At 43.0% G+C, this 26200-nt stretch overlaps 2 protein-coding genes across 2 annotated transcripts in view; both read right to left on the bottom strand.

Annotated features, from left to right (window-relative positions):
* Positions 1–622: 622 nt before the first annotated feature.
* On the bottom strand, positions 623–6993 carry snrpd1 (small nuclear ribonucleoprotein D1 polypeptide). Its single transcript, XM_042332599.1, has 4 exons — positions 6929–6993; positions 2820–2896; positions 1647–1838; positions 623–817 (listed from the first exon to the last, which is right to left on the bottom strand). The coding sequence occupies exons 1-4, from the start codon at positions 6940–6942 to the stop codon at positions 741–743; spliced, it is 360 nt and encodes a 119-aa protein (XP_042188533.1). The 5' UTR covers positions 6943–6993; the 3' UTR covers positions 623–740.
* A 3327-nt stretch (positions 6994–10320) lies between these two features.
* Positions 10321–26200, bottom strand: part of LOC103183929 (SAC1 like phosphatidylinositide phosphatase) — a 58509-nt gene continuing 42629 nt past the window's right edge. The window contains exons 10-20 of the mRNA XM_007901691.2: positions 24811–24897; positions 23774–23842; positions 23586–23665; positions 22186–22284; positions 21230–21368; positions 18276–18345; positions 18078–18150; positions 15513–15606; positions 14345–14437; positions 12748–12805; positions 10321–11316 (exon numbers count right to left, since the gene is read on the bottom strand). Coding sequence (XP_007899882.1) covers positions 11180–11316; positions 12748–12805; positions 14345–14437; positions 15513–15606; positions 18078–18150; positions 18276–18345; positions 21230–21368; positions 22186–22284; positions 23586–23665; positions 23774–23842; positions 24811–24897 — 999 coding nt within the window. The 3' untranslated portion in view covers positions 10321–11179. The remainder of the gene's footprint in view (positions 11317–12747; positions 12806–14344; positions 14438–15512; positions 15607–18077; positions 18151–18275; positions 18346–21229; positions 21369–22185; positions 22285–23585; positions 23666–23773; positions 23843–24810; positions 24898–26200) is intronic.

The raw sequence follows: 26200 nt of genomic DNA, 5'->3' as shown, positions 1-26200 counted from the left end.
GGGAAGCCAATGGAGCGAGCAAGCAGGGGACTGATAAGCACGCAGAGCCTGATGCAGGAGAGACATGGTACTGATGTCAAGTCCTGGATGAGCTAATTTTCTTCAGTTAAAAGGCAAGACTGAGGCACTCCTGTTTGGCTCCCCTCAGTGCCTTCTCACCTCAGGTGTTGAGCTTTCCCTTACCTTCTGTAACATAAGTCATCTCCACAATTACCTCTCCCCTCAAGCCGCTGAGACCCTCATCTGGGCTTCAATCACATCCAGACTCAACCATGCTAATGCCCTGCTTGCCAGACTCCCCAGCTCTTCCCTTCACAAGTTGCAGACTGCTGGAAGCAGCTAATCTAGAATATCCTGGCCTCCTGTATTTGAAGTCAAAATTGATTGTTGAATGGTGGTGAAAGAGAAAAGTTGAAAGTGCATGATTGGGAGGTTGTGAGGGGAGACAAAACAGTCAATATACAAACTTAATGGCTGGGCCTTGAAGATACTGAACTACACCACCAAGTGACGGGGCATTCGAAACAAAATAATGGAGTTAAAAATATCCATTTTGTGTTAAAAGAAAATTAAGCTTGTGCTTTTAAGGACCGACCAAACACAAAAACAGTGGAAAACAAAGTTACGTGAATTAAGTTTATTAAAAACAAATATGGATGCAAAATTCTTCTTTAGCAAACAAAACGCATACAAATCTCAACTGGTCTCTACAATAGAATCCACAGAGTAGAGCTGGTACACTATCGTCTTGGTCCTCCTCGGCCTCTTCCACGACCTCGTCCTCGGCCCCGACCTCTCCCTCTGCCTCTCCCTGCAACTAGTGAAGAAACGAGAAAAATCAATTACAGTAAATTCCTGGTAACTCACAGCTCAGTGACGAGTTTTCAGGAGTGGTGAATTAGAAAGAAATGCAGACGGAATATTAATATTAGAGTAAGAGATGACTTAAGTGGTAGTGACAAATTAAGCCAGGATCAAGTTATCAGTTTACTGTACAAAATCTAGACCATCATTACCATCATTACTATTACCAGTAGCAGCTTTACTGTGAGGTTGGATGCTGAAATCAAGTATCTTTAGCAAAGTGGAGTAACCACACAGCCTGCCGATGAACCATGTCTTTTTAATAGTGCCATGGAGTACTATGGATCAGCCTGATTCAGGAAACCGGACTACGAAGACATTGCTAACTTAGAAGAGCAAATTAAATAAGCCTTCCTGTTTAAACTAAACATCAACTCAGTTTAAATAAAATGATTTGCACAACTGCTGTATATGCGCGCACACAGTAAAATATTTAGGCTCTCTTCTGCTTCCCAACTGAGGAAATCTTCAGTCATGTATGGAATAAACTTGCTACAGCTCCCACTGCGAATCTTCCAAATCCCAATTGTATGAAAGCTACAAAATGGGTAGGGAAAGTAAAAGGGCCATTGTTTCTGTTTGCTATTGCTAAAGAGTGCTTAAGCAGATATATCAAGCGAAGAAAGAATTTGGTTTGGTTGCAGCTCTTGCCAGGGTCAGACTGCCAATCCGCTATATGAAGAATGGCCACTTAGGGAAGCACCCAAGAGCTGTCAGTGCAATGGCTACCCCAGCAAGGCTCTGTACTTTCAGAAGAGGGTGAGAAAAAAAACAAAGATTACCTGCTTCTCTCTTTTTTGACTTGACTTTAGGTTCAACATCAACTAACAGAGTATCCAATGGTAAGCTGTCTGGGAGAACAAAATAACGAATGTTGTTCCCTCGAATACTCAAAGTCTCTAACTGTACAGGTTCTCTGTTCTTTAATGTCATTTTCACTGCTTTCAGGTGAGTGTTCATACTGACATCCACACCTAGAGTAAGAGATAAGCAAAAATAGTTAGTTAAGATGCCCTCTGTACACAGTAAGGTTTTGCAAATTGGAGAATCATTGCAGCATCAATTTCTACATCCTATCTCATGGTCAACTGAAAAGAGCACGGGATTAAGCTGTACATTCTTAGTCAATGTGAAATTGATTTGTACTGTGACGCAGCTTGCAGGCTTTCTATTCATTTAAGTGAGGATTCACACCTGCACTTTTCTATGTCAAATAAACCACCTGTGAAATCCTCAAGGAAGGAGGGAAGCAGGATCTCTTCACACCCACTCCAGATATAACTGGAAAATCCAGAACAGAGACTAGGAGAAACTTTTTCCACACAAAGCGTGATGGAATTGTGGAATTCTCTGCCACAGTCAGTTGTTGGGGTGGTAACTAGGTGCACATTCAAAATAGACTGGACACATAGTCGAGGGAGAATAAAGTTGAGGGACACGGGAAAGGGCCGGAATATGGGATTAAGGATAGGAACTAGGATGATCCTTGCATGAGGAACCAAAGTATGACATGCCAACAGGAACACCATTTCCACTGTAATCTACTTCTAGAGATATAAACCCAATTCAACTATGTGGCAGGACAAAGCTAAGAGTATAGTTTCTCTTACTGAACTGGTACCTCCACTGGTGTACCAGGATGAAACAGCTCATTCTGCACAAGGCATTTATTAAGATTCAACAACTGCATGGTTTGGACCTTGTAAAATACATTTTTAGCTTGGGTGATAATGGCTTATTCTTTAACTGAAAATTAATAATTTTACAGGGACATTCATAAAAACGAGGTAAACCACAGGCAGGAAGTGAAGAAAATACAACACTGTATGCACTGCACGTCATAAATGTTTCACATTGATACCAAAACAATATATCAGGCTACAGATTTATTTCTTGAGTTTTAAATGATTTTCAAAGGAGCGGCAGATGGTTTCATAGCCCTGGTTTGTCTTTACCTGTGATCGTTCCATGCACCTGTGTTCCATTCTTCAGCTCGATAGTCACAGTTTCATGGCTCAACTTCATCAAAAATCTGCCAAAGAAAAATATTTCCATCAGAACTGGAAAATCCTGAAACCCCATCTCCTGTGGCCTCCAAACCATGAATTCTACCCCTTACAGTGCTCAAAGATGTACAAATTGCACCGATCTAGTGTTTTTCATGTTGGATAATATCTCAAAGTGATTTACAAAGGTCACTGGGATCACCAATCAGGGTGAAGAGAGGAACATAAGTAAGCTGACCTAAATAAAACACAATCAAGAGATTTTTTTTAAGGTAAAGGATGCAGGGTTCGGCATCACCTGTTACCAAGACTTTCAAATAAATAGCACTGGTAACACATTGCAACCACATTATAACCAAATTCACGCCACAAAGAAGATGTTATAACAGGGCTGCATCGCTACGTTGTCCCGTATGATTCCCATGGGCTGTTCCACAGATTTCATGATTTGAAACCCAACCATATTTCTCAGATTCTCTCTCAAATCTCAACTCTCAGAATTTGTATTTTTAATAACGGAGTCGTCTCAAAGCGCTTCACAGAATATACTGTAAAGTGAACTGACTATATTTTGTAGGCAAAACATGGCAGCCAATTGTGCACAGCAGTGTTCCACAGTCATAGAATGAGTGACCAAATTATTATAATAATTTTTTTGGAGGAATTATTACCCACAGAAAGCAATCCACCAATTGACTAACAACAACAGCAACCATCGTGTTCCTATTTACTGCTAGGTAAACCGAGGTGTTTGGAGTAAGCCTACTTGCCGAAGGTTTCGCCCCGTCTGGAAATCAAACCCGGGTCTTCTCGCTATATGGTAATGTGTTCAAATCCATTCAATCCCTGGCACCTCCCTACCTCTCCAACCTCCTCACTCCCCAATCCACCACCTGGTGCCTCCACTCGACTGGTACCGGCCTCCTGCTCGTCCTTCGCACCCTCCACCCCACCATCAGAGGTCGCGCTTTCAGCAACTACGCCCCGAAACTCTGGACACTCTCCCTCAATGTCCCCTCTTTTAAATCCCTCTTTTAAGTCCCGCCTGCAAACTTCCATCTTAGACCGTGTTAATGGCCACCTCCCCCCTCCCAGCATCAGGCTCCATCACTGTTAAGCGCTCTAGACGCTACCCTGCATGAAGGGCACTGGAAAAGTGCAAGTTGTTGTATTGTATAGTATTGTATTTTTCAACAAAATACAATATAACAGATGTTTTATATGCAAGGATAGAATCTGGCTTACCTGCAAAGTACCCCACTAACTGCTCTCTGTTTAGGTCCAGGTATAATGTAGTATAGGTGAGGTGCAAGAGGGCACCCTTGGAAACATACTCAGTAAAAGGAAAAAGTCAAACTTTTCCATGAAGAGCCACAAAAAACACAATGAATATAATAATAATCCTTACATTTGAATTAGCACCTTTCATGTTAGGAGGACGTCCCAAAGCACTTCACAGGATATACCGTAAAGTGGAGTGACTGTGTTTTGTAGGCGAACACGGTAACCAATCTGCACACAGTACTATCCCATAAACAGCCATGAAGTGAGCGACCAATTTAATTAAAGGTAGTACTTAAAACATTAAAACAAAATCCTGCACGTTTAAAGATCCCATGATACTGTTTGATAAAAGAAAGCTACTCCCACTGTCCTCGCCAACAATTCTCCAGGTTAATTTTATCATTCATATTATGGCTATTTGCTTTCACGGCAAGCTAATGCAGTTTTAGCTGATTAAACTCCAGCAGTACCTCAACACACACTCTGAGATCCCTGAAGACTTTGCTTCGCCAACCTGCATCTAATACTCTTCAGAATTAGGTAAACAGGATGCAGCTCTCCAGGGAGAGAATACACTTCCACTCCAATACATGGGAATTTCCATGTGTAGGTGGCAAGCATGGAACTCCTGAGATTGAGATGGATACTCGTAAGCATAGTGATGGGATCCTACATGTGTCAAGACAGCTGGCTGACCCAAAAAACAATGAGCCCCACCTGAAACACTCAACAATGTGATAAGAGTACAATATCAAATGCTGTTTTTTTAATATACAAAAGTCTCTTTTACACACAAAAAACCTATTTAGGTTCCAGCAAAGATCCACATGACTGCATCAACAACTTGCATTTACAACTTGCACCCTTCACAGGCTCCGAGTATGCCTTCACGAGCATTTAAGTGCTCCGAGACCCTACCCCGTGTGAAGGCCATTGTATAATTGCTAGTTGTTGTTCACATATCTCAGACACTTAACAATGGTGTAGTTTGACACTGAGCCAGAGAGAAGGCAGAGGCTTGGTCAAAGAAAGAAGTCTTCAAGTGCAAACTGTATATAGCCAAAGAGATGGAGGAATTGAGGTAGGGAGTTACAGAGGAATGGAGACGGCGTATTGACTGAAAGCACAGCAGCCAATGATGGTGTGGTGGGGGCGAGGGATGGGTAGAAGGCCCAAACTGGCTGAGCTATAAAAACAAAGCCGGGAGTTTCATTTAATGTGTGATGAAAGGATTCATCCAACCGTAACATTACAGCAAAGAAAAGGGCCATTTGGTCCAACCAGACTAAAATGGTTCCAACTCCTCCAATGGTCAGATTTACTCTAACCCTAATCCAGCACGTCCCAAACCCTACTAACTCATTTTCAAACATTTACCGTAATCCTATTTAAACCGGATTGTTCTTCTCACTTCCCCCTCCACCCACAACCATCCCCGGCTAAACTGCTCACGGATACAGTTTGGTTATGGCTACAAATCCCCAATGAGCTGATTACCTGAGAGTCTCCCATCCCCAGGAGTACACATTGTGTGTGCGGCCATACACACCCACTCACACAGCCCCCTCACCCCCACCCCCACACCGCTCCCCCACCCCCACACAAACACCGCCCCCCCACACACACAGCCCCCCACCCCCACACAGCCCCCCCACACACACCGACCCCCCCCACCCCCACACACAGCCCCCCCCACACACACCGACCCCCCCCCACACACAAACACCGCCCCCCCCACACACACAGCCCCCCCCCACACACACAGCCCCCCCCACACACACCGACCCCCCCCACCCCCACACAAACACCGCCCCCCCACACACACAGCCCCCCACCCCCACACAACACCGCCCCCCACTCACACAGCCCCCCCACCCCACACAAACACCGCCCCCCCACACACACAGCCCCCACACACACACACAGCCCCCCCCACACACACCGACCCCCCCACCCCCACACAACACCGCCCCCCACACACACAGCCCCCCCCCACACAAACACCGCCCCCCCACACACACAGCCCACCACACACCGCCCCCCCACACACACAGCCCACCACACACCGCCCCCCCACACACACGCCCCCCCCCCCCACACAACACCGCCCCCCCACACACACAGCCCCCCCCCCACACAAACACCGCCCCCCCACACACACAGCCCCCCACCCCCCACACACACAGCCCCCCCACCCCACACAAACACCGCCCCCCCACACACAGCCCCCCCCCACACAAACACCGCCCCCCACACACACACAAACACCGCTCCCCCACTCACATAGCCCCCCCCACACACACCGACCCCCCCACTCCCACACCGCCCGCCCCACACACACCGCCTCCCCACACACACAGCCCCCCCCCACACACACACCGACCCCCCCCCCCCACACCGCCCCCCCCACACACACCGCCCCCCCACTCACACCGCCCCCCCACACACACCTTACGAACCGCGCTATGAGCCCCGAGTCACCCCCAGGGGGAGGGGGAGGGGGAGGGGGAGGCTGTCGGGCGGGCCGGCGCTGCCCGGGGCCCGGGGCCTCCTCCCTCGGGTCGGGCCCTGTGCGGGAGCCTTGTGCTTAGGCCTCACCGCGCGCTCCCGCCCTGTGAGGCGCTTCCCTCGAGAGCCGCTCAGCAGCTCAGCCCCGGGGCCTCGCCCCCTCCCCCCTCCCCCCGGGGTGTGTGTGTGTGTGGGGGGGGGGGGGTACCCCCGGTGCGGTGCGGTGCGGTACGGCGCGGGGCCGTTGCGCGCTCTCTCTCACTCACCGCACCAACTTCATGATGGCGGCCCCGAGTCTGCCCGCGCCGCGCAGGGACCCGGATGATCCCCCCCCCCCGCGGGAGGAGGGCGACCTGTCAATCAATCAGAGCCGCTCTCCTCCACCACCACCATCCTCCTCCTCCTCCTCCTCCTCCTGTCATACACTCCTCTGGTACTTGATATTAGTATCTTATCACACCGCGGAGATACCAAATCACAATGATGGCCATCACCCCCGTACGGTGATTTTCCAAGTGTGAGGATAAATAATAATAATAATAATAATCCTTGCATTTGATATAGCGCTTTTCACGTCGGGAGGACGTCCCAAAGCGCTTCACAGAACACACCGTAAAGTGAATTGACTGCATATTTGTGGGCGAACGCGGCAGCCAATTGCACACAGCAATGTCCCACAAACAGTCGTAGATTGAAAATGATCAATTTATTATTGTTTTTGGTTTTGGAGGGATTATTATTAGGGCTGTGTGTGGAGTAAGGAAACTTGCCCAAGGTTTCGCCCTCTGCCTGGAATTGAACTCAGATCTCTCACTTGCAAAGCGAGTGCTCTAACCACTGAGCTGCAGGACTCCACATGATGATGATGATGATTATTGTTAATGTTATGATGTGATGATAATATGACTGACTTGCCCTCTTCTAAGCTCCAGGAGCCGATCACCCCCATCCTCGCCCGGCTTCACTGGCTCCCCATCCCCCAGAGGATCGAGGTCAAGATCCTCGTCCTCACTTTTAAAGCCCTCCATGGTCTTGATTTTCCCTAACTCTGCCATTTACTAAAACATTACCAACCTGTCCACCCCCTCCGCTCGGCGTTCCCTGGAGTACTCCGTGTCCCCCAACCTGCTCACTCCACCATTGGAGTTTGCGCCTCTCTGCCCCCAGCATCTGGAACTCCACTCCGGAGCCCCTCCACCTCGGCCCCTCCCTTGCCTCTTTCAAGGCCCACCTCAAGACCTTTCTTATTGATCGTGCCTTGGGTCATCCTCCCACCTCCACCCCTTCTCTTGCACTCCTCTAGGTTCCAACCCCCAGCTCAGGTGCAAACCTTCAATGTTCAGCGCCTTGGGCAGCCTCCCGATGTGAAAAGCACTATATAAATACAACTTTTACTGTTGTTGTTGGTACAGCGCCTTTCACGTCAGGAGGATGTCCCAAAGCGCTTTACAGGATTTACTGTAAAGTAAGGTGACCGTATTTTCTAAACCAAATCCGGGGACACATAAAACAAATTTAATTCACCACAATTCCTGATGCTGGCAGTACTGGAGAAGCTTCTTGGATTAATGGCTGTATTTCTGTGATGAGTTTTAGAATTTTATTGTTCTTCCTCAGTTTGTTGCTGAACTCAAGACAGGGCAAATTTGGCAATACTTCATCTGGGGACTGGCTCCGGAAATCGTGGAAGTATGGTCACCCTACTGTAAAGTGTTTTTTTTGGTGGGTGAATGCGGCAGCCAATTTGTGCTCAGCAATGTCCCACATGTAGTGAATGACCAATTTTATCTTGGGTGATTGTTGGCTAGGACACCGGGAGAAACTTCCATTTTCCTTCTGTGCAGTGCAATGGTATTGTTATTGTTCTGTTGAACATGCAGATTCAAAATCTCATCCAAAGCATGGATGAGACGCACATTCAGATACAACCACAGAAGGCCATTGGGTCTGTGCTGGTGCTTTAATTATTCCAGTCCCGTTCCAGTCCCCTTCCCCATACTCCTGTATTTGACTCATTTTTAGGTATTCATCTTGTTCCCTTTTGAAAGCTAATATAGATTCTGCCTCAACCATTGCTCTTGGTAGGGCATTCCATGTCCTAAATACTTTGTGAAAATATTTCTCTTAACCTCCTCATTTGCTTGTTTGCTAACTATCCTGAATTGATGCCCTCTAGTTCAGACAATATCACAGAAAATATACAGTTGTACAATTTTTGTCGGCAGGGTAGGCTATTCAGTCAGTGGTGTCTGAGCTAATCTGATACAAATAGATTTCTTAGTTCCATTCAGAAAGACAATTCTAGTTCTCCATTTATGAATCCACTGATTAAGTTACCCGTTACAACCCTCGATGATTGTACAACAACTTGAAGTCGTTTTTCAAGGTTGCTAAATCACCTAAATGTATAAGATAGCTAGTAATAGATCTAATAGAGTTCATGAAGAACTCCTTCAAGCAGAGGATGTGGATACAAGACGCAACTTATGACGTGGTAACTCCAGCTAATATTTTATTTTTGTAATCCTGCAAATGAGTTTATTTTGACAATCATATCTTTGCAATTTAGACATAATTAACGGTGTCCTGGTCACTTCTGAATAATCCCTCCAAGGTGTGAGCTCTCCTGAAGAAAATTAGGCTGAGATGACCAATGCGTTATTTCCCTGGTACAGAAAACTCACCAATAACAAGCAGCCTCTACAGCAATAATTCGGGCAACAATATGGAGTAATTATGTATTGCACTGAACTGAACTTACGTTCGTAAACTGAAGATTGCAGGTGTTGTAATGTGTAAAGTGGAAGAAAATTAGAAACGTTTTATACTTATTCGGATTTTATTATTCTTTACTCCAAAAGGAACACAAAACAAAAAAAAGACAGCAGGATAACAATGGAATGGAAATAGTTAGAAAACCGATTACAGTTTCACTTGTATAAATAATAATAGTATTTTGCACTGCTTTTACAGGTAAAAGTTTGAGCTAATCTGATACAAGTAGATTCCTTAGTTCCATTCAGAAAGACAATTCTAGTTCTCCATTTATGAATACACTGATTAAATCACCCTTTACCAACCCTCAATGATTGCACAACAATTTGAAGGCGTTTTGCAAGGTTGCTGCTTTCAGTACATTTTCAGTCCAAATCTGCAACTCCAGCGGGACGAACTGCATAACGGTTGGTAGTGTCTGTTGCAATTCATTGGCGCTCTATAAATCTATTTAAATGTGTTCTTTTTTAAAAATGCTCACAAAACTAGGCAGTGTTTGGGAAAAGGTGAATCAGAGTGCATTATTTTACCAATCACACTTAACTCACAAACTGCTCCATTATGAACATTATGACAGGTTTGTCAGATTTTTAAATATTATCTTAATTCTGTAATAAAAAGGTAATAGCGGAGCCTAGTAAATGTACGCTGGAGATGTATTCTATTGACTAGCAAAATTATATTTCATCTATGAGCTGATAAACACTTCAACTATGGTAGAATTATAATAATAATAATAATAATCCTTGCATTTGATATAGCGCTTTTCACGTCGGGAGGACGTCCCAAAGCGCTTCACAGAACACACTGTAAAGTGAATTGACTGTATATTTGTGGGCGAACGCGGCAGCCAACTGCGCACAGCAATGTCCTACAAACAGTCGTAGATTGAAAATGACCAATTTATTATTGTTTTTGGTTTTGGAGGGATTATTATTAGGCTCAGTGTGGAGTAAGGAAACTTGCCCAAGGTTTCGCTCTGCCTGGAATTGAACTCAGGTCTCTCGCTTGCAAAGCGAGTGCTCTAACCACTGAGCTACAAGACTCCACAATTATATTGTAATCAATAAAAAGAAAATAGCAACAATGCACAACTGGAGAAAACAAGCTATACAGTAGATCCTGTAACATAATATAAATTTCATATTGGTCTAAAATTCACTGTACAATTTTGCATGTAAATTACAGCCAACTATTCAAGTTACCTTTATTGCTAACAGATGTTCGCACTAAAGATGTGAAGCAGCAGCTTTATGCATCAAACTGTTGAAGACATATGAGGTCATGCAGGCATTTATATAAAACCTTAAATTCAGCAAATTGAAGTATGGAGGCAATAACTCATCACTCGCAAGTGTGTTATTGCTAGATATCTATTTCATGATATATACAGAGAAGCTGAGTGGGGAAAAAAAAATACACCTGTTGCATTTAAACACTGATACCATGTTTGCTAACATTTTGGACCTCAAATTCAGCTGTCAAGATAGAAAGATGGAATGAAGAACAAATTTTGTTGTTTCATTAGTGAGATTCTGAAAAAACGGTCAGAATGACAAAAAGAACATTAATCATGGCTAAGGCTGAACGATCGGAGCCTGACTGCACTCCACCACCATTATTTTCACTCGTAGAAATCAAACTTCTTTAAAAAGAACAACATGTTTGGTGTGAAAAGCAGGTCAGTAGACCCTCCACATTGGGGCAGAATCTTGACCAAGCTGCTTTCCACAGGTACACATTCAGTCCACCTTTTCTTTCTGTACCAGCTTCGGTGCATCAACAAATTCCTTTCCATTGAAGAGGATGATGGCTGCAGTTCCAAAACTTGCACTTCCCCAAAACAGCACATAAGCTAAGGTCTCCGTCCAGGTGTCACCTAATATCAAGACCAAAGAAAATGTATGAAAGATCACACTTAAAATTGTAACTGACTTTTTTTTAAACAAACGATAAGCTAGCAAGTATGGATGTATTGATTTTGTATTTAACAGTACCTGAAACACAGAATTTTTAAAAAAATGTTTTCTTTTGTCAGCTAAGTGTTTGACCCACGCAGAAACCCATGACCATGCTGAAGAATATTCAAACCAGACAAAGTTCCACATATGCACACCACCTGCGAATGTAAATTTCTCTTGGTTGGAATGGAGTGTACATTCTCCCTGGAGGGATGCACCCTGCTTAACTAACTTTCAAATGTATTAGGCTCAGGTTGGTGACAGCCATGACTCTTGAGGATCCCAAAATGTGTGTTGGGTATTGTTGGGAGCTTAAACAGCTAAAAGTGAATAGTTTGCCACTGAGATAAACTCCTGACAAGCTTCCTGCCTCTTGTCCAGCTGGGACTAGTGACTATCCTCCTTTGGTGGGGGAGGGAAAAGTAACCCGGGATCTCCTTGGGAGATGAACTGGCTACAGGGTGACATGCGTGGCAATGGGATGTCAGAAATGAGTCAAAGGTCTGAGGTGGTCCCAGTAATCCGGTCCTCAGTACCCCAGAGTGCTAAGCAGGATGTAACCCTCCGGGGAGAGAATGCAGCCTTTCATTTCTAACACAGGGATTTCCATGTGTAGGTGGGATGCATGGAAATCTCAGCTTGGTTTGGTTACTGTTAAGCATGGCGATGGGTTTCTCTATATGTCAGACACCCGCCTGACCAACGAAAATCTTGCAGTGTTAACAGGAGCCCGAGTTGGAAGAATCCTTCCCCCAGATTAGGCTGGTCTGTCATCAGCATTTCCAAAGCAGTTATCAAAAGAAGTAGTGATCTTTTTAAACAAATAATTAAAATGTAAAATCCATCTAACTCTTACAACTTTGCCCATTCATAGAATTCCCTGTTCCCTCTCCTCCACCCCCATTCTAATTGCTTTAATATTGCTCTACGTGTTGCCTCTGTCTTCCTACCATATTCCATTTTTGCTATTACCATCTAATTCTCTATTTCTCTCTTGATTTTGCCTGCTTTCTTAGGTATTTGATTTAGTAAAGTGATTTGGTTCCTCCACCTACATCAAATCTGTCCATTCTGGAATGGAGACAAGCATTATTTGTTGTGGCTTGTCCGATTGTCTGAGATGCTGTTTTTTAGAACCAGGATTCAGCCCAATGTGAGACATATCCCACACAGGTTTGCATTGACCACATCAATGAAGGAGCAGGTCAAACAGTTAATGTATTTCAGGCCAAAACAGATCCAGCAACACTTCAAAGGAGAAATAGAATTTTCCAGTTTACATGCCTGGATAATTTAATTTAACTTAAGTGCATTTCAAAGTAATACGACATTTCAAAAAGTTTACTTACCCGCCATAAGTAGGCAGATGATACACATAGAGAAAGCCACTACCATGATTATCGGCAGCTGAGAAAGAAACAAGTAGGGAAAGTTATACAACAGTATATATGCAGCTTCGTTTCATATTTGAAAACGTGCATTTCCAGCCACCCTGAGAAATTGTATAGCTACTTCTTGGAATCAGTAATTATGTAAATTGTTTTCAGTCTGACTGTCTCTTTGAACCAAAAGTTTTTGCTGCTTTTATACAACAAGAAGATTACATTTGTACAGTGGCTTTCACGTCGGGAGGACGTCCCAAGGCGTTGGACAGTGTACAGCATTTCAGACCCGAGCTGGGGTCAGGGTGGGCGAAGGGAGGGGAGGGGAAGGGGGGTGGCTGATGGCATGGTCGAAGAGGAGGGTTTGAGGCAGGACTTGAAGGAGGCTAAGGAGGGGGCGAGGCGGAGCGATTGGGAGGTGGAATTCCAGAGGTTGGGGGCAGAGTGGCTGAAGGCTCTCCCACCAACGGTGGGGCGGGTGGGTCTTGGGATGTGGAGCAGGCCAGAGCTGGCTGAGTGGAGAGAACGGGCGGGTTGGTAGGGGGTTAGGAGGTCACAGAGGTAAAGTGGGGCAAGGCCATGGAGGACTTTGTAGGTGAGGATCAGGATCTTGAACTGGATCCTCTAAAGGATAGGGAGCCAATGGAGTCAGGCGAGAGTGGGGGAGATGGGGTCACGGATCTTGGTGCAGGAGAGGACACGGGCTGCAGAGTTCTGGATTATCTGCAGCCTGTGGAGGGAGGAGTTGGGAAGGCCAACAAGCAGGTCGTATGCATAGTCGAGCCTGGAGGTGATGAAGGCATGAACAAGAGTTTCAGCGGCCTGAAGGGTGAGGTAGTGGTGGAGACAGGTGATGTTACGGAGGTGAGGGAAGGCAGAACGGGTTATGGCTTGGATGTGGGGAAGAAAAGAGAGTTGAGGGTTACCTCAGCAGCCAAAGTACCAAGAAGCGGAGGTGCTGACATTTGAGTGTCGCTCTTTAGTACAGCTGCCGCTTTTATAATTAAAAATCCCAGGCACAGTTGCAATCATATACTATGCAATGCACAGGCACGAGACCTTTAAAAGTTCCTCTCCCCCACTCTCCCCCATCAATTAATAGTGAAATAATACAATAGGGCAGATCTGCTGTTCAGGAGACTTTGCTCCCAGGTATTTCCCCATTCTAATTCCATCCGGGTAGAGGTCATTAAGAAGATTTCATTACTCGCTTATGTGGAGATAGCAGAACGTCTGCAAGGAAAATCAGACTCCTTTCATTACACTCTGCCTCCAGCACACTGACCAGAATATAAAGTGGCATTACAATGCTTGACCTCATGCTTTACACTGCAAAGCTCAGTTAAGCAGACCAACACATATGTTTTAGGTTATGGCAAGCATCTTCACATTAAAAACACACACACAAAAGTAATTAACTGAACCTTCAGAAATATATCTTTTTGTATTGATTCAAAGTATATTAACTACAAGTTTGCATGAACGTGGTTCAAATTTAAGAAAACTCGATCCGTGCTCAATAATAAATATATTCATGAAAATAAACAACCAATGCAAAACTCACCGCCAGATACCTCCACTCTTTTTGGTCTTGTAGAAGAACAACTGTGTCGGTCTCATCCACTACATAGTTTCCAAGAAACAAGTCTATTGAATCCTAGAACAGCAATAAAGTATTGAATATATTACCAACCAGACAATCTGTCACTATCACATCTGAAAATATGTTGAGCCAGCAGATAATTCCCAGTCATGAATTTATAGAAATTCCTTACATTTAATATACGTTGCACTTGTATAGTACCTTTCAAATGGGACGAATGTCTCAAAGGCAACGGGAATCACAGGACAAGTTTGGTACCACAGGAAGCACATACTGTTGTTTCCTATACCCATACACGATTACATCATTAATCCTGAACCAATTGGTGAATATTTCCATGATCTCAGCAGCTTGAAAAACTATCATGTTCCGCACAGCATTTTATTAGCTCTCTTCCCTCTGCTTATCCTTATAACATTCAATCTCGTTTCTAATCCGATTTCTTCCTGCCCTTTTTTAAAAGAGATTATTATTAAAGTATCAATTACTTCAACTCTGCATGGAGAATTTCAAGTTTTAATTGATGTTTTTGTTTGTGTTATGCTTAAACTTCGATCTGATCAGCAATTACCTTAATTCATTGAAAGAAATTGCTTATAAGATTGCCATTTGAGCCTTGCATCACCTAAAGCATTATACTGAATACTAGATCTCATTTCACAGGCACTGAACTAAATGAAAGACTTGAGTAGAATATTGGGACTGTGTCAGATATCACTTTCAGCATATGATGAGGGACCAGAGTGGCAAATATTCTCAAGATTTTTTTATTTGAAGGCACCATCTTTTAGAAGCAGATGGTAGTTGAGACTGCTTTAAAATCACACAACCCCCAAATGAGTTCAGGAAAGGAAACTGTATTCATTTCAAATTTAGTGCAACAAAGCTCCTCACTTCCAATTATTCAAAGGGCATAAAGCACACTCAGCTCTTAGTGGAAAGGTTCCCAGTAAGGCACAACTTATTTAGGCCAGAAAAGCCTTAGGCCAGACTTGAATCAAGTGAAATACATACAATTATATTTTCTGTTACAAATATTTAAAAAAGTATATAATTCCTTTTAAACATGCAATCATAGGTATCACGGATCAACAGCCATTTTAAACAAATATAATAAAGCTCCAATTACCTGTCTGAATCCGTCAGAGAAGTTATTCTTGTAATATCTTAGCATTGAGTTCCAACCATCCATTAAGAGACCCCAGTTGGTCCTCTTCCCAGTCCTGTGAAAGATGCAGGCAAGTGACGAAGCATGTTAAGCATCAATGGTTATTATACAACAACAACAAAATGACATTTATAGAGCGCCTTTCACGTACGGAGGACATCCCAAGCGCTGAACAGTCAGGTGTTGGGGCCGAGCATGGGGTAGGGGTGGGGGTGAGGGAAGGCAGAGAGGTGGGAGGACGACCAAAGGCACGGTTGAAGAAGTCTTGAGACCGACCTTGAAGAAGGCAAGGGAGGAAGCGAGGCGAAGGGACCGTGGGATGGAGTTCCAGAGTGTGGGGGCAGAGAGGCTGAAACCCTGGGCACCGATGGTTGGGTGGGAGACATGGAGCAGGCCGAAGCCCGCTGAACGGAGGGAGCAGACAGGTTGGTAGGGAGTCAGCAGGTCAGAGAGGTAGGAGGGGGCAAGGCCATGGATGGCCTTAAAGGTGAGGACGAGAATCTTGAACTCGAACCTCTGGGGGATGGGGAGCCAGTGGAGTCGGACGAGGGTGGGAGTGATAAGGTTACAGAACCTGGTACGTGAGAGTATACGAGCTGCAGAGTTTTGGATGATCTGCAGCTTGTGAAAGGAAGAGTTGGGAAGGCCGATGAGGAGGGAGTTCCCGTAATCGAGCCTTGATATGACGAATGTGTGACTGAGGGTTTCGGCAGTGGCGGGGTCTGGCAATGTTGCAGAGGTGATGGTAGGCAGTGCTGGTCATGGCGCGGATGTGGGGGAGAAAAGACAGTTCAAGGTCAAACAAGATACCCAGGTTCCTGACTGGCTCAGTGAGGTTGAGTGTGCAGCCATGGAGGCTGATGCTGCCAGCGCCTGAGGGTGGAGGCGCTGGCGCGAGCCAATCAGGAGAGCCTCAGGAGGCAGAGGGAGAGGGAGCCCTGGTCACACATGGTCAGGATGTTGTTTGTGACCTTGACCAGAGCAGTCTCTGTGCTGTGGGCAGCACGGAAACCCAATTGGAGGGGTTGATGGAGGGAGTGAGAGGAGAGGAAAGGGCGAAGATGGGAGGTAATGGCTCTCTCAAGGACCTTGGATAGGAAGGGGAGATTTGAGATGGACCGGTAGCTGGATAGGGTCGAGGGAAGGTTTCTTCAAGGTTGGGGCAATAGTGGCTGTTTTGAGGGGGAAGGAACAGTGCCAGATGACAGGGAGAGGTTAATGATGTCGGCGAGTAGTATCATTGATGCTTAACATGCATTACATATTTCGCCAACAAAAATATAGTCAATTCCTGCTATGGAATCAGGCTAATGGGACCTTGGTTTAATGTGTCATCTGAAGGACAGCACCTCCAGCAATGCAGCCCCATCCCCCATCACTGTAGTATGAAAGGCGCTATACGAATGTAATTTGATGTTGTTGTTGTTGTTGAAGACCCAACGTGGGACTTGGACCCACAACCTTTTGTTCAAGAGGTGAGAGTGCTATCAAGTGAGCCACACTGAGCCAATTTCAAATCACTCAAGGAGTATAGACTCCAATGTCAACATCATCAGAGACTCTCATGCAGCATGGTGACATCCTACTGGCCTCGTCCAGGAACCAACGGTAAACCTTGAGAAATTAATTCTGCTTTGCATTCAAGAGAGAATAAGAAAACTATTTGGTGAGTAACTCAACTGATTATAGTTTAGTATTTTAGTTTTATACAAAGTCAGTGCAATTAGTCATGTACAATTTTTTAACGTTTATGATAAAAATTATATATTTATTATTATCTTTATGTTTAACATGTGAACAGAAGGTTCTGCAGCTACAAATAAATCCTTCTCCCAATCCCTTACTCAAGTGTCAGTAAAGCTTTTCAGAAAATAGTGGGCAATTAACATGTTGGACACCACATTTCTGGGTCAGTGATTAAGACACACAAATTATCTGCCGGAACCTCAGTTTATCACCACATCCAAAAGACGGCAGCTCCATTGAATTTTTCTTCATTTACGGCTACGACATGAGTATCGCTGCTCGGTAGCTACTGGAAACAAGATATTGATTTGGCGTGGACTTGCCTGGATTGCTACAGGTGTTTGACTGGCCATGTCTTGACACTCTAAGAAGTCAATCACCATCGACTGGTTAGAGACCTCTGGCCTAGACTATAAATGAGCTTAAAGTCCTGACTTAGAATGTGAACTCGCAAGCTAATGAAAGCATCATTTTTTTCCAAGGTCCAGTTCAATTTATCAGAAGTTAGTTGAATCCCACATGACCTCAAAAAATGGCAATTGAAGCTGCTTCAACTAAAATTGTTTATTAGAGATTTATTTGGTGGATGAGTGCAAGCTAAGTCACTTCACTGGTAGTCATTTCATGTATAGCTATGAATCCTATGGAATAAAAAACGGCAAAATGCCATTCAGAGATAATATTCCTTAACCTCGGTTCTTGCCTAACCAAATTCATTTTGCTTCTGATACAAGGGCAATCTAACCATTGCACTCAAAATTAAAGCTCAAAGATAATTACCTTGTATAGTCAGTCTTTAAGGCCCCAGTTCCAGAATACTGCTTGGCGCATGCGTTCGCATTATCAGCCCATGCTGTGAACAAATCAAATCACCACTGAGCTCCAGAACATTAGCCAGCAAAAATGGACATTTATAACAATTGGGGGTTTCTATTAACAATCAATAAAATAATTATTGAAAATTGAATTTGAACTCACAACTTTTGTAAATCTTTTCAAAATCTGCTTGTTCCTCTATTCTTTGGCCAACATGAAGAACTCCAATTCTCTAAAGCAGAGAGAAAAAAATGTTTCATTAATTTAGTTTGTAAGCAATAATTGCTTAACTGTTAGATATTTGTAATATACTTAGAATTAATTTTGGGATAAACTTTCTATGCTTTAAAATACACACAAAACTTCCCTGTGACCTGGGCCAATAGAAAAGTGCGTCCTCACTTTTTCAGTGGAATCTGTCCCACACAACCCCCTCCGCTACACACGCCCTCCTCCGCTACAAAGCTGTACACAGTGTGTTAGGCCCCGGGCCTCTGTGTTTGCTGCTACTGTGGTGCAGCGGCTCTGGTCGCAGGTGCCCGGCGCGGGGAGTTTTGGGATCGTAGAAATAGCGGGAAATCAGCTTCGCTCACTATTGTGAGGGACCCACAATAGAAATGCCATCTGCATGACACTACTGCCATGTACCTGCTCGACGCCCGGCCAAAACTGAGCTCCTGCGACAAATTCTTGGTAAGTGCTGTACTATTTACATTAACAATTTTAGTATTTTAAACATAGCTACATTTTCAGGAAATATATGCCTATAGTTTTAATTCAGGTTGTTTCACAAAATGCGTCTCTCAACAGCACCAGCCAAACATCCGCAATTTTCCGCAATATTCTGCCAAATGCTCTGCAATTTATGGCAAACATTTTCACAATTTTCTATTGGCCCACCCTATGAATCAGTGGATAAATGGCTAATATTGAACTATACCAGCTAGGCAAGACTCAGGATCAGTCTCTGGCCTGTGTTGGGTTAGCTATTCTCAGGTGAAGTAGTGCTGAATGGTAGGAGTTGGGGGAGCAGGCGGTTCACACCTGATCAATATTCAATAAGCACCACTGGAAAGTGCAGATACAGAGGGAATCAGACCTATCTCTGATTCCCCATGGAATTAAATATTCTGACAGCAAATGAAGTATGGACACTTGGGGTTTGGTATCAGAGGCTCATTGCCAGGTGTGAAACCCTACTTCAAATTAAACTGCTACCTTTTGGAGAGAAACAGAAAAAAGGAGGAAAAAGGAAAAATATAAAACAACTTTTTTAAAAAACGCTTTGAACAGGATCTAGCTTATAAAACTGGTAAACTCAGAATCTTCAAATAATAGCATCATAGAAATGTGCAATAACAGTACTCGAGTTATCACTGATAATGAACCAGAATATATACAACAGTGTTCACTTGATTGACTCTTACATTAAAATCCTGTAAAATCAACTGCAAATTGTTTTTCAAACTTGTGCGTCACAACCACTGATCCTCGAACATCATCCATTTCAACAACACAATGCACCTTCTGTGCAACACAGCTGCTACTGGCAAAATTCATGGAAAAACACTACTCCACTGATTTCAGGGAAACAATTTACTGCAGGAATCAGAACCCTATAAGACTGTGAAGTGATGCTTGTGCAGTTTTATCACCTGAACACCTCAATTGGATTATTGCTTTGTAAACATATGCAGCTGTCCATTCCCTTTATAATAAATAGCTTCTAATATCAGGATATTCTCATTTGTATGCAATCTTGCATTCTGATATTGTTCCCTGAAACCTTACACTCTCCAGTTATTCTTCACTACCAAAGGCTTCCGCACTCAGGTGAATTTGTTTAATCAGACATGAAGTTAAGTCATCCTTTTATAACGAGAGCAAATCTTACATTGTTTGCATTGACATGACACAGGGGCAGCCTCACTTTGCAAGAAAATCTTTGGTGGAGAAAGCAGTTGTTGAATCTTGTGTCTGATCCCGACTGCCACAATCATAAAAACTGCTCAAATACAACCATAGCCTCTGGTATAATATCAGCCAGGGCTCCACCGCCTGATTGCTATCCAGTGGCCCCTGCTGGTTTTGCAAGGTTGTGGACGTCAAGTGAGAATAGAATCAGAATTGGTTGCATTGCACCTGCCAACACTCGCTATCTCAGCTTCTAAGTGAAGAATAGCCAGTAGGCGCCGTACCTCAGAAAGAATAGCCCCTTCAAAAGAGGAAAGGACAAAAATAGCCTAAAGTTTCTTGGTGAAGACTGAATCTCTACTGTTCCCTTCCTCCTTCCCTCTGGATTGCTGTGGTGTTCATAAATTTTAAAAGTTCAAAACTGCCTCAGGAGTATCAAATGCTTTGGTCTCACATTTCACTTTACTAGAAAGCGGATTTGAAATAATTCGGGTGTTTACTTCACCTCAAAAGACCCACGTTTCCGTAGGCACAGGATCCACTACATTAATTTAAACTTGATTTACTGCAAGCTGTCAGTCTGTTCTCTCCATACCATCTCAAACTGTAATTGATCATAACATTGCTTCCAGTAATAACTGATAGGACATTAAATGATTGTTAATGAATACAGGGCTTGTCGGTGGTGCATCTATTTCAGATGTTAAACTCCCCCTACTTGCTTCAGTCCTGCATTAAGTGAATGAAAACAGAACTCCAGAGGAACACGACAAGTGGGATTTCAGAATAAATACATATATCGTAGATACAGTTACTTGGGGCTCACCAGAAGCAAGAAATCCATCCAATGGTCCCTTCGCCTCGCTTCCTCCCTTGCCTCCTTCAAGATCGGTTTCAAGACCCTTCTCTTCGAACGTGCCTTTGGTCACCCTCCCACCTCTCTGCCTTCCCTCACCCCTACACCACCTCTCCCTCATGCTCGGGCCCCGACACCTGACTGTTCAGCACTTTGGGACGTCCTCCCGACGTGAAAGGCGCTCTCTAAATGTAATTTTGTTGTTGTTGTTGAATGTAGGCCTGTGCTGAGGCTCCTATTTGACCAATTGTTGTAAACATTTTGGTATTCCTGAATAAAAGAAACATTTCATTCAACCAATCAAATAGTCAGAAAGGAGCAACCTGCTCCTGTAAAGGGCCTTCACCTGAAGCTGTGACTGGACGGAACGATGGGCTATCAAACTTTGCACCACATTTGTCCGATCCAAGCAGTCAATGCAATTGGTCCGGAAAACTCCTTCCTGTTGCAACAGAATCGACCCTTCGGAATCCACTAGAAAATAACTTTAACAAAAATCAAATGTAAGGTATTTTGAGAGAAGTGGGTATCTACGGTGGCTGTGATACAGGTACTATAATAGCTATAGCAAGCATCACTGAACAGATGAAAGTTGTAAGTGTCATCTATCAATAGAAACATAGAAATTTACACCAAAGAAGCTGGCCATTCGGCTGATCATTGCTCTTTTAAGAACAATCATTTCAGTCCATTGTACCTGCCCTTTCCCCATACCCCTGTAATTTAATCCTTTTTAGATATTTATCTAGTTCCCTTTGGAAGCTTATAGAATACTTCAGAATACTTTGCCATTGTCACAGTATGATGATTTAAATAATTCAGAGAGCTCATTATGTAACTTGACTCAATTTCACAATGGGTCATTTAATTTTTTAGTCGGGGGAATACTAAGTGCATTTATGAAAATTTTAACAATGTATTGCAACAAGTAGCATTTTAGGTGCGATCATTTGCACTAAACCTGTATTTCTATGAAAAATGTATAGAAGCATTTCCTTTACCCCTTGGGCAGCATCTAGTTCTAAAACTGGCCCCCTCTCCTAATACGTGCCCCGCCTCACCCCCAAGCCTCCACTAGCTCATCATTAAACAGTGAACAGGTAAAACATTTAAAGGTAAGAGAAAGTGCAATTGTTTTGTCCAAAGTGAGCACAAAATCAGTGATTGGTTTCACTGTTATTTTGGGGGGAAAAACCACAACAAATTTTGCTACATCTTTAAAGTTTCTTAACATTTATAATATTAACAGATGTGTGTGTAAATGCACTAATGGGATGTTTGGAAACAGAAACCACACCTTACCCAAATTCATCCTGCTGCTCAGCTACTTGATCTAAGAGAATTTGAAGCCGTTCCCACCTCATACGGCTGCACTCCTTGTGGAAGTCAAATGCGTGGTATCTGTAAAACAGGAGCAGCACAGTGATTACTGAAGGATTTTGACTGAATTTTTTCAGAAACAATTATGATTATCTTGTGAGTACATTATGAAGACCCACAGGATATTAATGAGCTGATCTGACACCTCAGGAACAATACTCTAGAGTGACTAATGGCCTACACCATGAGTGTTATGTAAATAAAATCGCTGTTCATACTGTGCTTTAAACAAATTGGGTTTAATAGAACATTAAGGATTATTAAAAATAGACTTTAACTGAATCTAACCTATTTGCTGTATATAAAGTATAGCTGATCTAAGAACACTTGAAGATATTACTGAGGGAAATGTACACCTTTCACAACTACAAACAAATTTCAAGGAAGGAAGCAGGTCAGTGTCAACTTCAAATATTCAGAAGTCCTCAACAGAAGTGACATAAGCTTTAGGTACCGTCTCCTTTTTATAACACTTCCTTCAGGAAGTTCAAAGAAATGTTCTGACAGAATGGACATCCATTCTGCCTCTCCCACTCCTCCAAAAGAAGATTTCCTATCAACATCCTTTCCATTTCAGACACCGACCTCCAAACTTCTATCAAGAGAAAGCAAAGATTCCTAAGTTGGAGAACAAATCCAAGACTCTTTCCAGAGATCTGACTGGTTGCTATCAAACCCAAAAATTCTTACAAACTTGGAAGGAGTTTACTTTTACTGTCACAGATGAACCACTTTCTATCTGAAGCCACATCAATGCCCATGCCAATTGTCTTTTGATGATGCTGGAGAACTTGCATATCTTAACTCCTCAGAGCAATCTGTCTAACCTCGCCAGACATTTCCATCTCAATGAACTGTCAGTCAGTCACATTGGATAAACAGGAGGGAGGGGTCTGCAAGTTGATGCAATGAATACCTGATCTTCCAGCTGACCAATCACTGAAAAACCAAATTGAACATTTGGTGCTACATAACTTGTACTCAACTTTGGCTATTTTCAAAAGCCAAAAGGCACTAGTGAGGCTCTGCAGTCCCCAAATGCATGTCCGAGATAGTTTGAGGGAGTCTTACCTACTTACAGATGTGTCCAGCCATATTAGGATACTATCATGAGACACAGCATGATGTATATTAATATAGAACCTGCTCACTCTATATCAGACTGGGATTCTTAAGTGAAACTCTTCCTTGACAGTCTAAATACCGTGGAAGCTATTTCAATCTGATGTATAATGTACTCTCTCTGTGCACCTATCCCCCAGCCCCCAAAAGCTGGGACATGAGTAGCATTAAGCTATGTAAATAATCCTGCTGAAACATACTTAACCATCACATTCGCCAAGCTTGCAATCATTTTGGAATAGGCTTGCTCCAGGCCTTTCTCTGGACCTTTCTGATCAACCTGTAAATCAGTAATAATACAAATGTCAAACTGCAATCCATTTTTATCAAATGTAACCAAACAGATGATCTTTTTAGGATGCCATTTGATAAGAAAAATAAATCATACCAAGTTTACTGCCATTTGCTTCCCATAGCTAATAATCTGAGAGTCAAAATGCCTTTGAAACCCATCCATCTGAAATCAGAAATAAAAAGATCCTGTGAAGCCTTTTTTTTTAAAAAAAATCACTAAAATGCTTCACTAAACTATACAGTACCTCAAATCAAAAGCAATCACCTATCCTGGGAGTTGACTCAATGGGACTCTGAGCCTTTTTCTGCTCTTTCTATGTAAATATTATTATTATAATCTGTATAAACTAAACAAATACGAAAAGTACTGCTTATCACTGGATTCTAACCTTTGAGGTTCACAAGAGAGTGCTAATTTAAACTTCCCAATCAGCCTGAAAGGTCGACTTTTTCCAAAGGCCGATAGAATGAGTGAATTAGACAGTTTTTGGGGAGGTGGTGTTTTGTTCTCCAGACATTTCACACTTTGGTGACTTGATAAGTTGCAATTGCCTCTTCACACCTAGTTTGTAAATATTGCAAATTATGTTTCCTCTGTACTGATGACAAACCTAAATTATGATTGCAAACAGTTTTGTTATCCTAAAGAAGTAATATCCTTGAGTACCGCCTGAGGCACATGGTACATCCTAGTCTTGGATTGGTGCTTAGTTTCTCTAAAATATGATTTGGTGGGTACTTTTTAGATGATCCGCAAAAAGACAACTGAAACTTTTAGCTACATCATATCATTTATAAAATGGATTTTCCAAGCGGGCACACGTAAAAAAAAACTACCAATTGCAAGTTCACCAAAAGAAATAAATGATAAATTTACGGCCTCTGAAATGCAACTTTGGTACAAACCTCAATAACAATTATATAGAACATTACAGCATGGAAACAGGGCAATCGGCAAAACTAGACCATGGCAGTGTTTATACTCCACAGAAGCCTTCCCTCCTAAACTCCTCTATCATAACCCTCTCTCCATTCCCTTAGACCTCATATATGCTATCAGAACATTTCTGGATGCAATGGGCAGGTTGCTTTGCTCCAGGATAACTTATTTTACTTTTTAAGGATACATACATGGTTCATGGATTTGCTGATCTGTGGCTTCGGTTTGTATCTGAGGTTTGGCCTTTGCGACCAGAAAAATGGAATTGATCCTCTTGTCTTGAAACCAGAAAAGAATAAGAAAACTTGTCAAACAGAGTAGGCACAATATAAGAGATTAACAGCTTTAATGTAACTCAGCATTACTAACACAGGCTATTTTAATGTGTGGCTGGGCTTAGACAGTATTTCAAGATACTAAATAAAATAATGAAAGATTCTTGTGCAGTAAATTCTGCAGAGTTGTGATAAATGTGTCATATTTTACAGGATTTTGATGGCAAAAAATTTGTGCTCTATAGGGGCAAACAAAACAAGGAATAATTGATTCACAGACAGAATGATTAAAAAAAGGTTCAACACAGCAAATAAAATCACTTGAAATGAAATGTCAGAAGTAAAGCTTGAGGGAAACTGCATTCATCAAAATTGTCATATAACAATAAATGATCTAACAGCTTCAGAGCCTTTCCCTGTGTCCCTTGTGCCTTGTAACCACTGGTCAGAAACAGCCCGAGAGTAGATAATAAATTAGAATGATTCCCAACACGTTCTATGCTGTTTTAGAACAAGGGTATTTACATAAAATTTCTGTGCCCACGCTGCCTCTGACCAGCAGTCTCAGAGCACAAGGGTCAGAAAATGTATGACACCGAAAATATTGCACAATGCATACAGTTTGCACCTAGATTTCCTCATACAGCAAATTACTAAATTCAAGAGGGGTGGGTGGGGGGGAGGGGGTGGCAGGTGGGCCGAGGCTCTTCTTGTGAAATGCTAAACAACCACTTAAAAATAATTTTGTCTGAGGCATTGCAAGAAAGCGGAATGTACACTAAGACAAAGGACATCTATCTCCCTTCACAAAATTGAATGCTGTGCAGCAATTCATATCAATACAACTTTCTTCAAGGCGATCCAGCATCAGATCCAACACCAGGAAGATGGGAAATCCAACATTCTGATCAAAGTACTACCTTCCCACATTTTGGTGAATTTGGTCAATTTCCTCAAAATATAGCAACTTTTGGACATCTTGGGCTAACGGTCCATTGCCAGTGATTCAGTAGTTTCTATAACTCATGGGAGAGCCTTGCTATGCATATCTCTTTTACCAAATGTACCATTTAAAACATTTATGATGTAATGGTTTTGAGAAGGAGGTATGGAAGAGATCAAACTACACATTCCGGTTATCAGGATTTAGGTTATGAGGTCAGGGTTAGGAAGTTTGGGCCTATTTTCTTGGAAGACAGAAGACTCTGAGGTGACCTAATTGAGATTTTCCAGCTCATAAAAGGGGATCAGCAAATCTGATGTAGGCACATTTTTCATTGCAGCAAAACTTTTAACTTCTCTCCCT

Source organism: Callorhinchus milii, unplaced genomic scaffold (assembly GCF_018977255.1).
Source record: "Callorhinchus milii isolate IMCB2004 unplaced genomic scaffold, IMCB_Cmil_1.0 Scaffold2, whole genome shotgun sequence".
NCBI classification, from domain to species: Eukaryota; Metazoa; Chordata; class Chondrichthyes; order Chimaeriformes; family Callorhinchidae; genus Callorhinchus; species Callorhinchus milii.
This window is presented reverse-complemented; position numbering and strand designations above follow the sequence as displayed.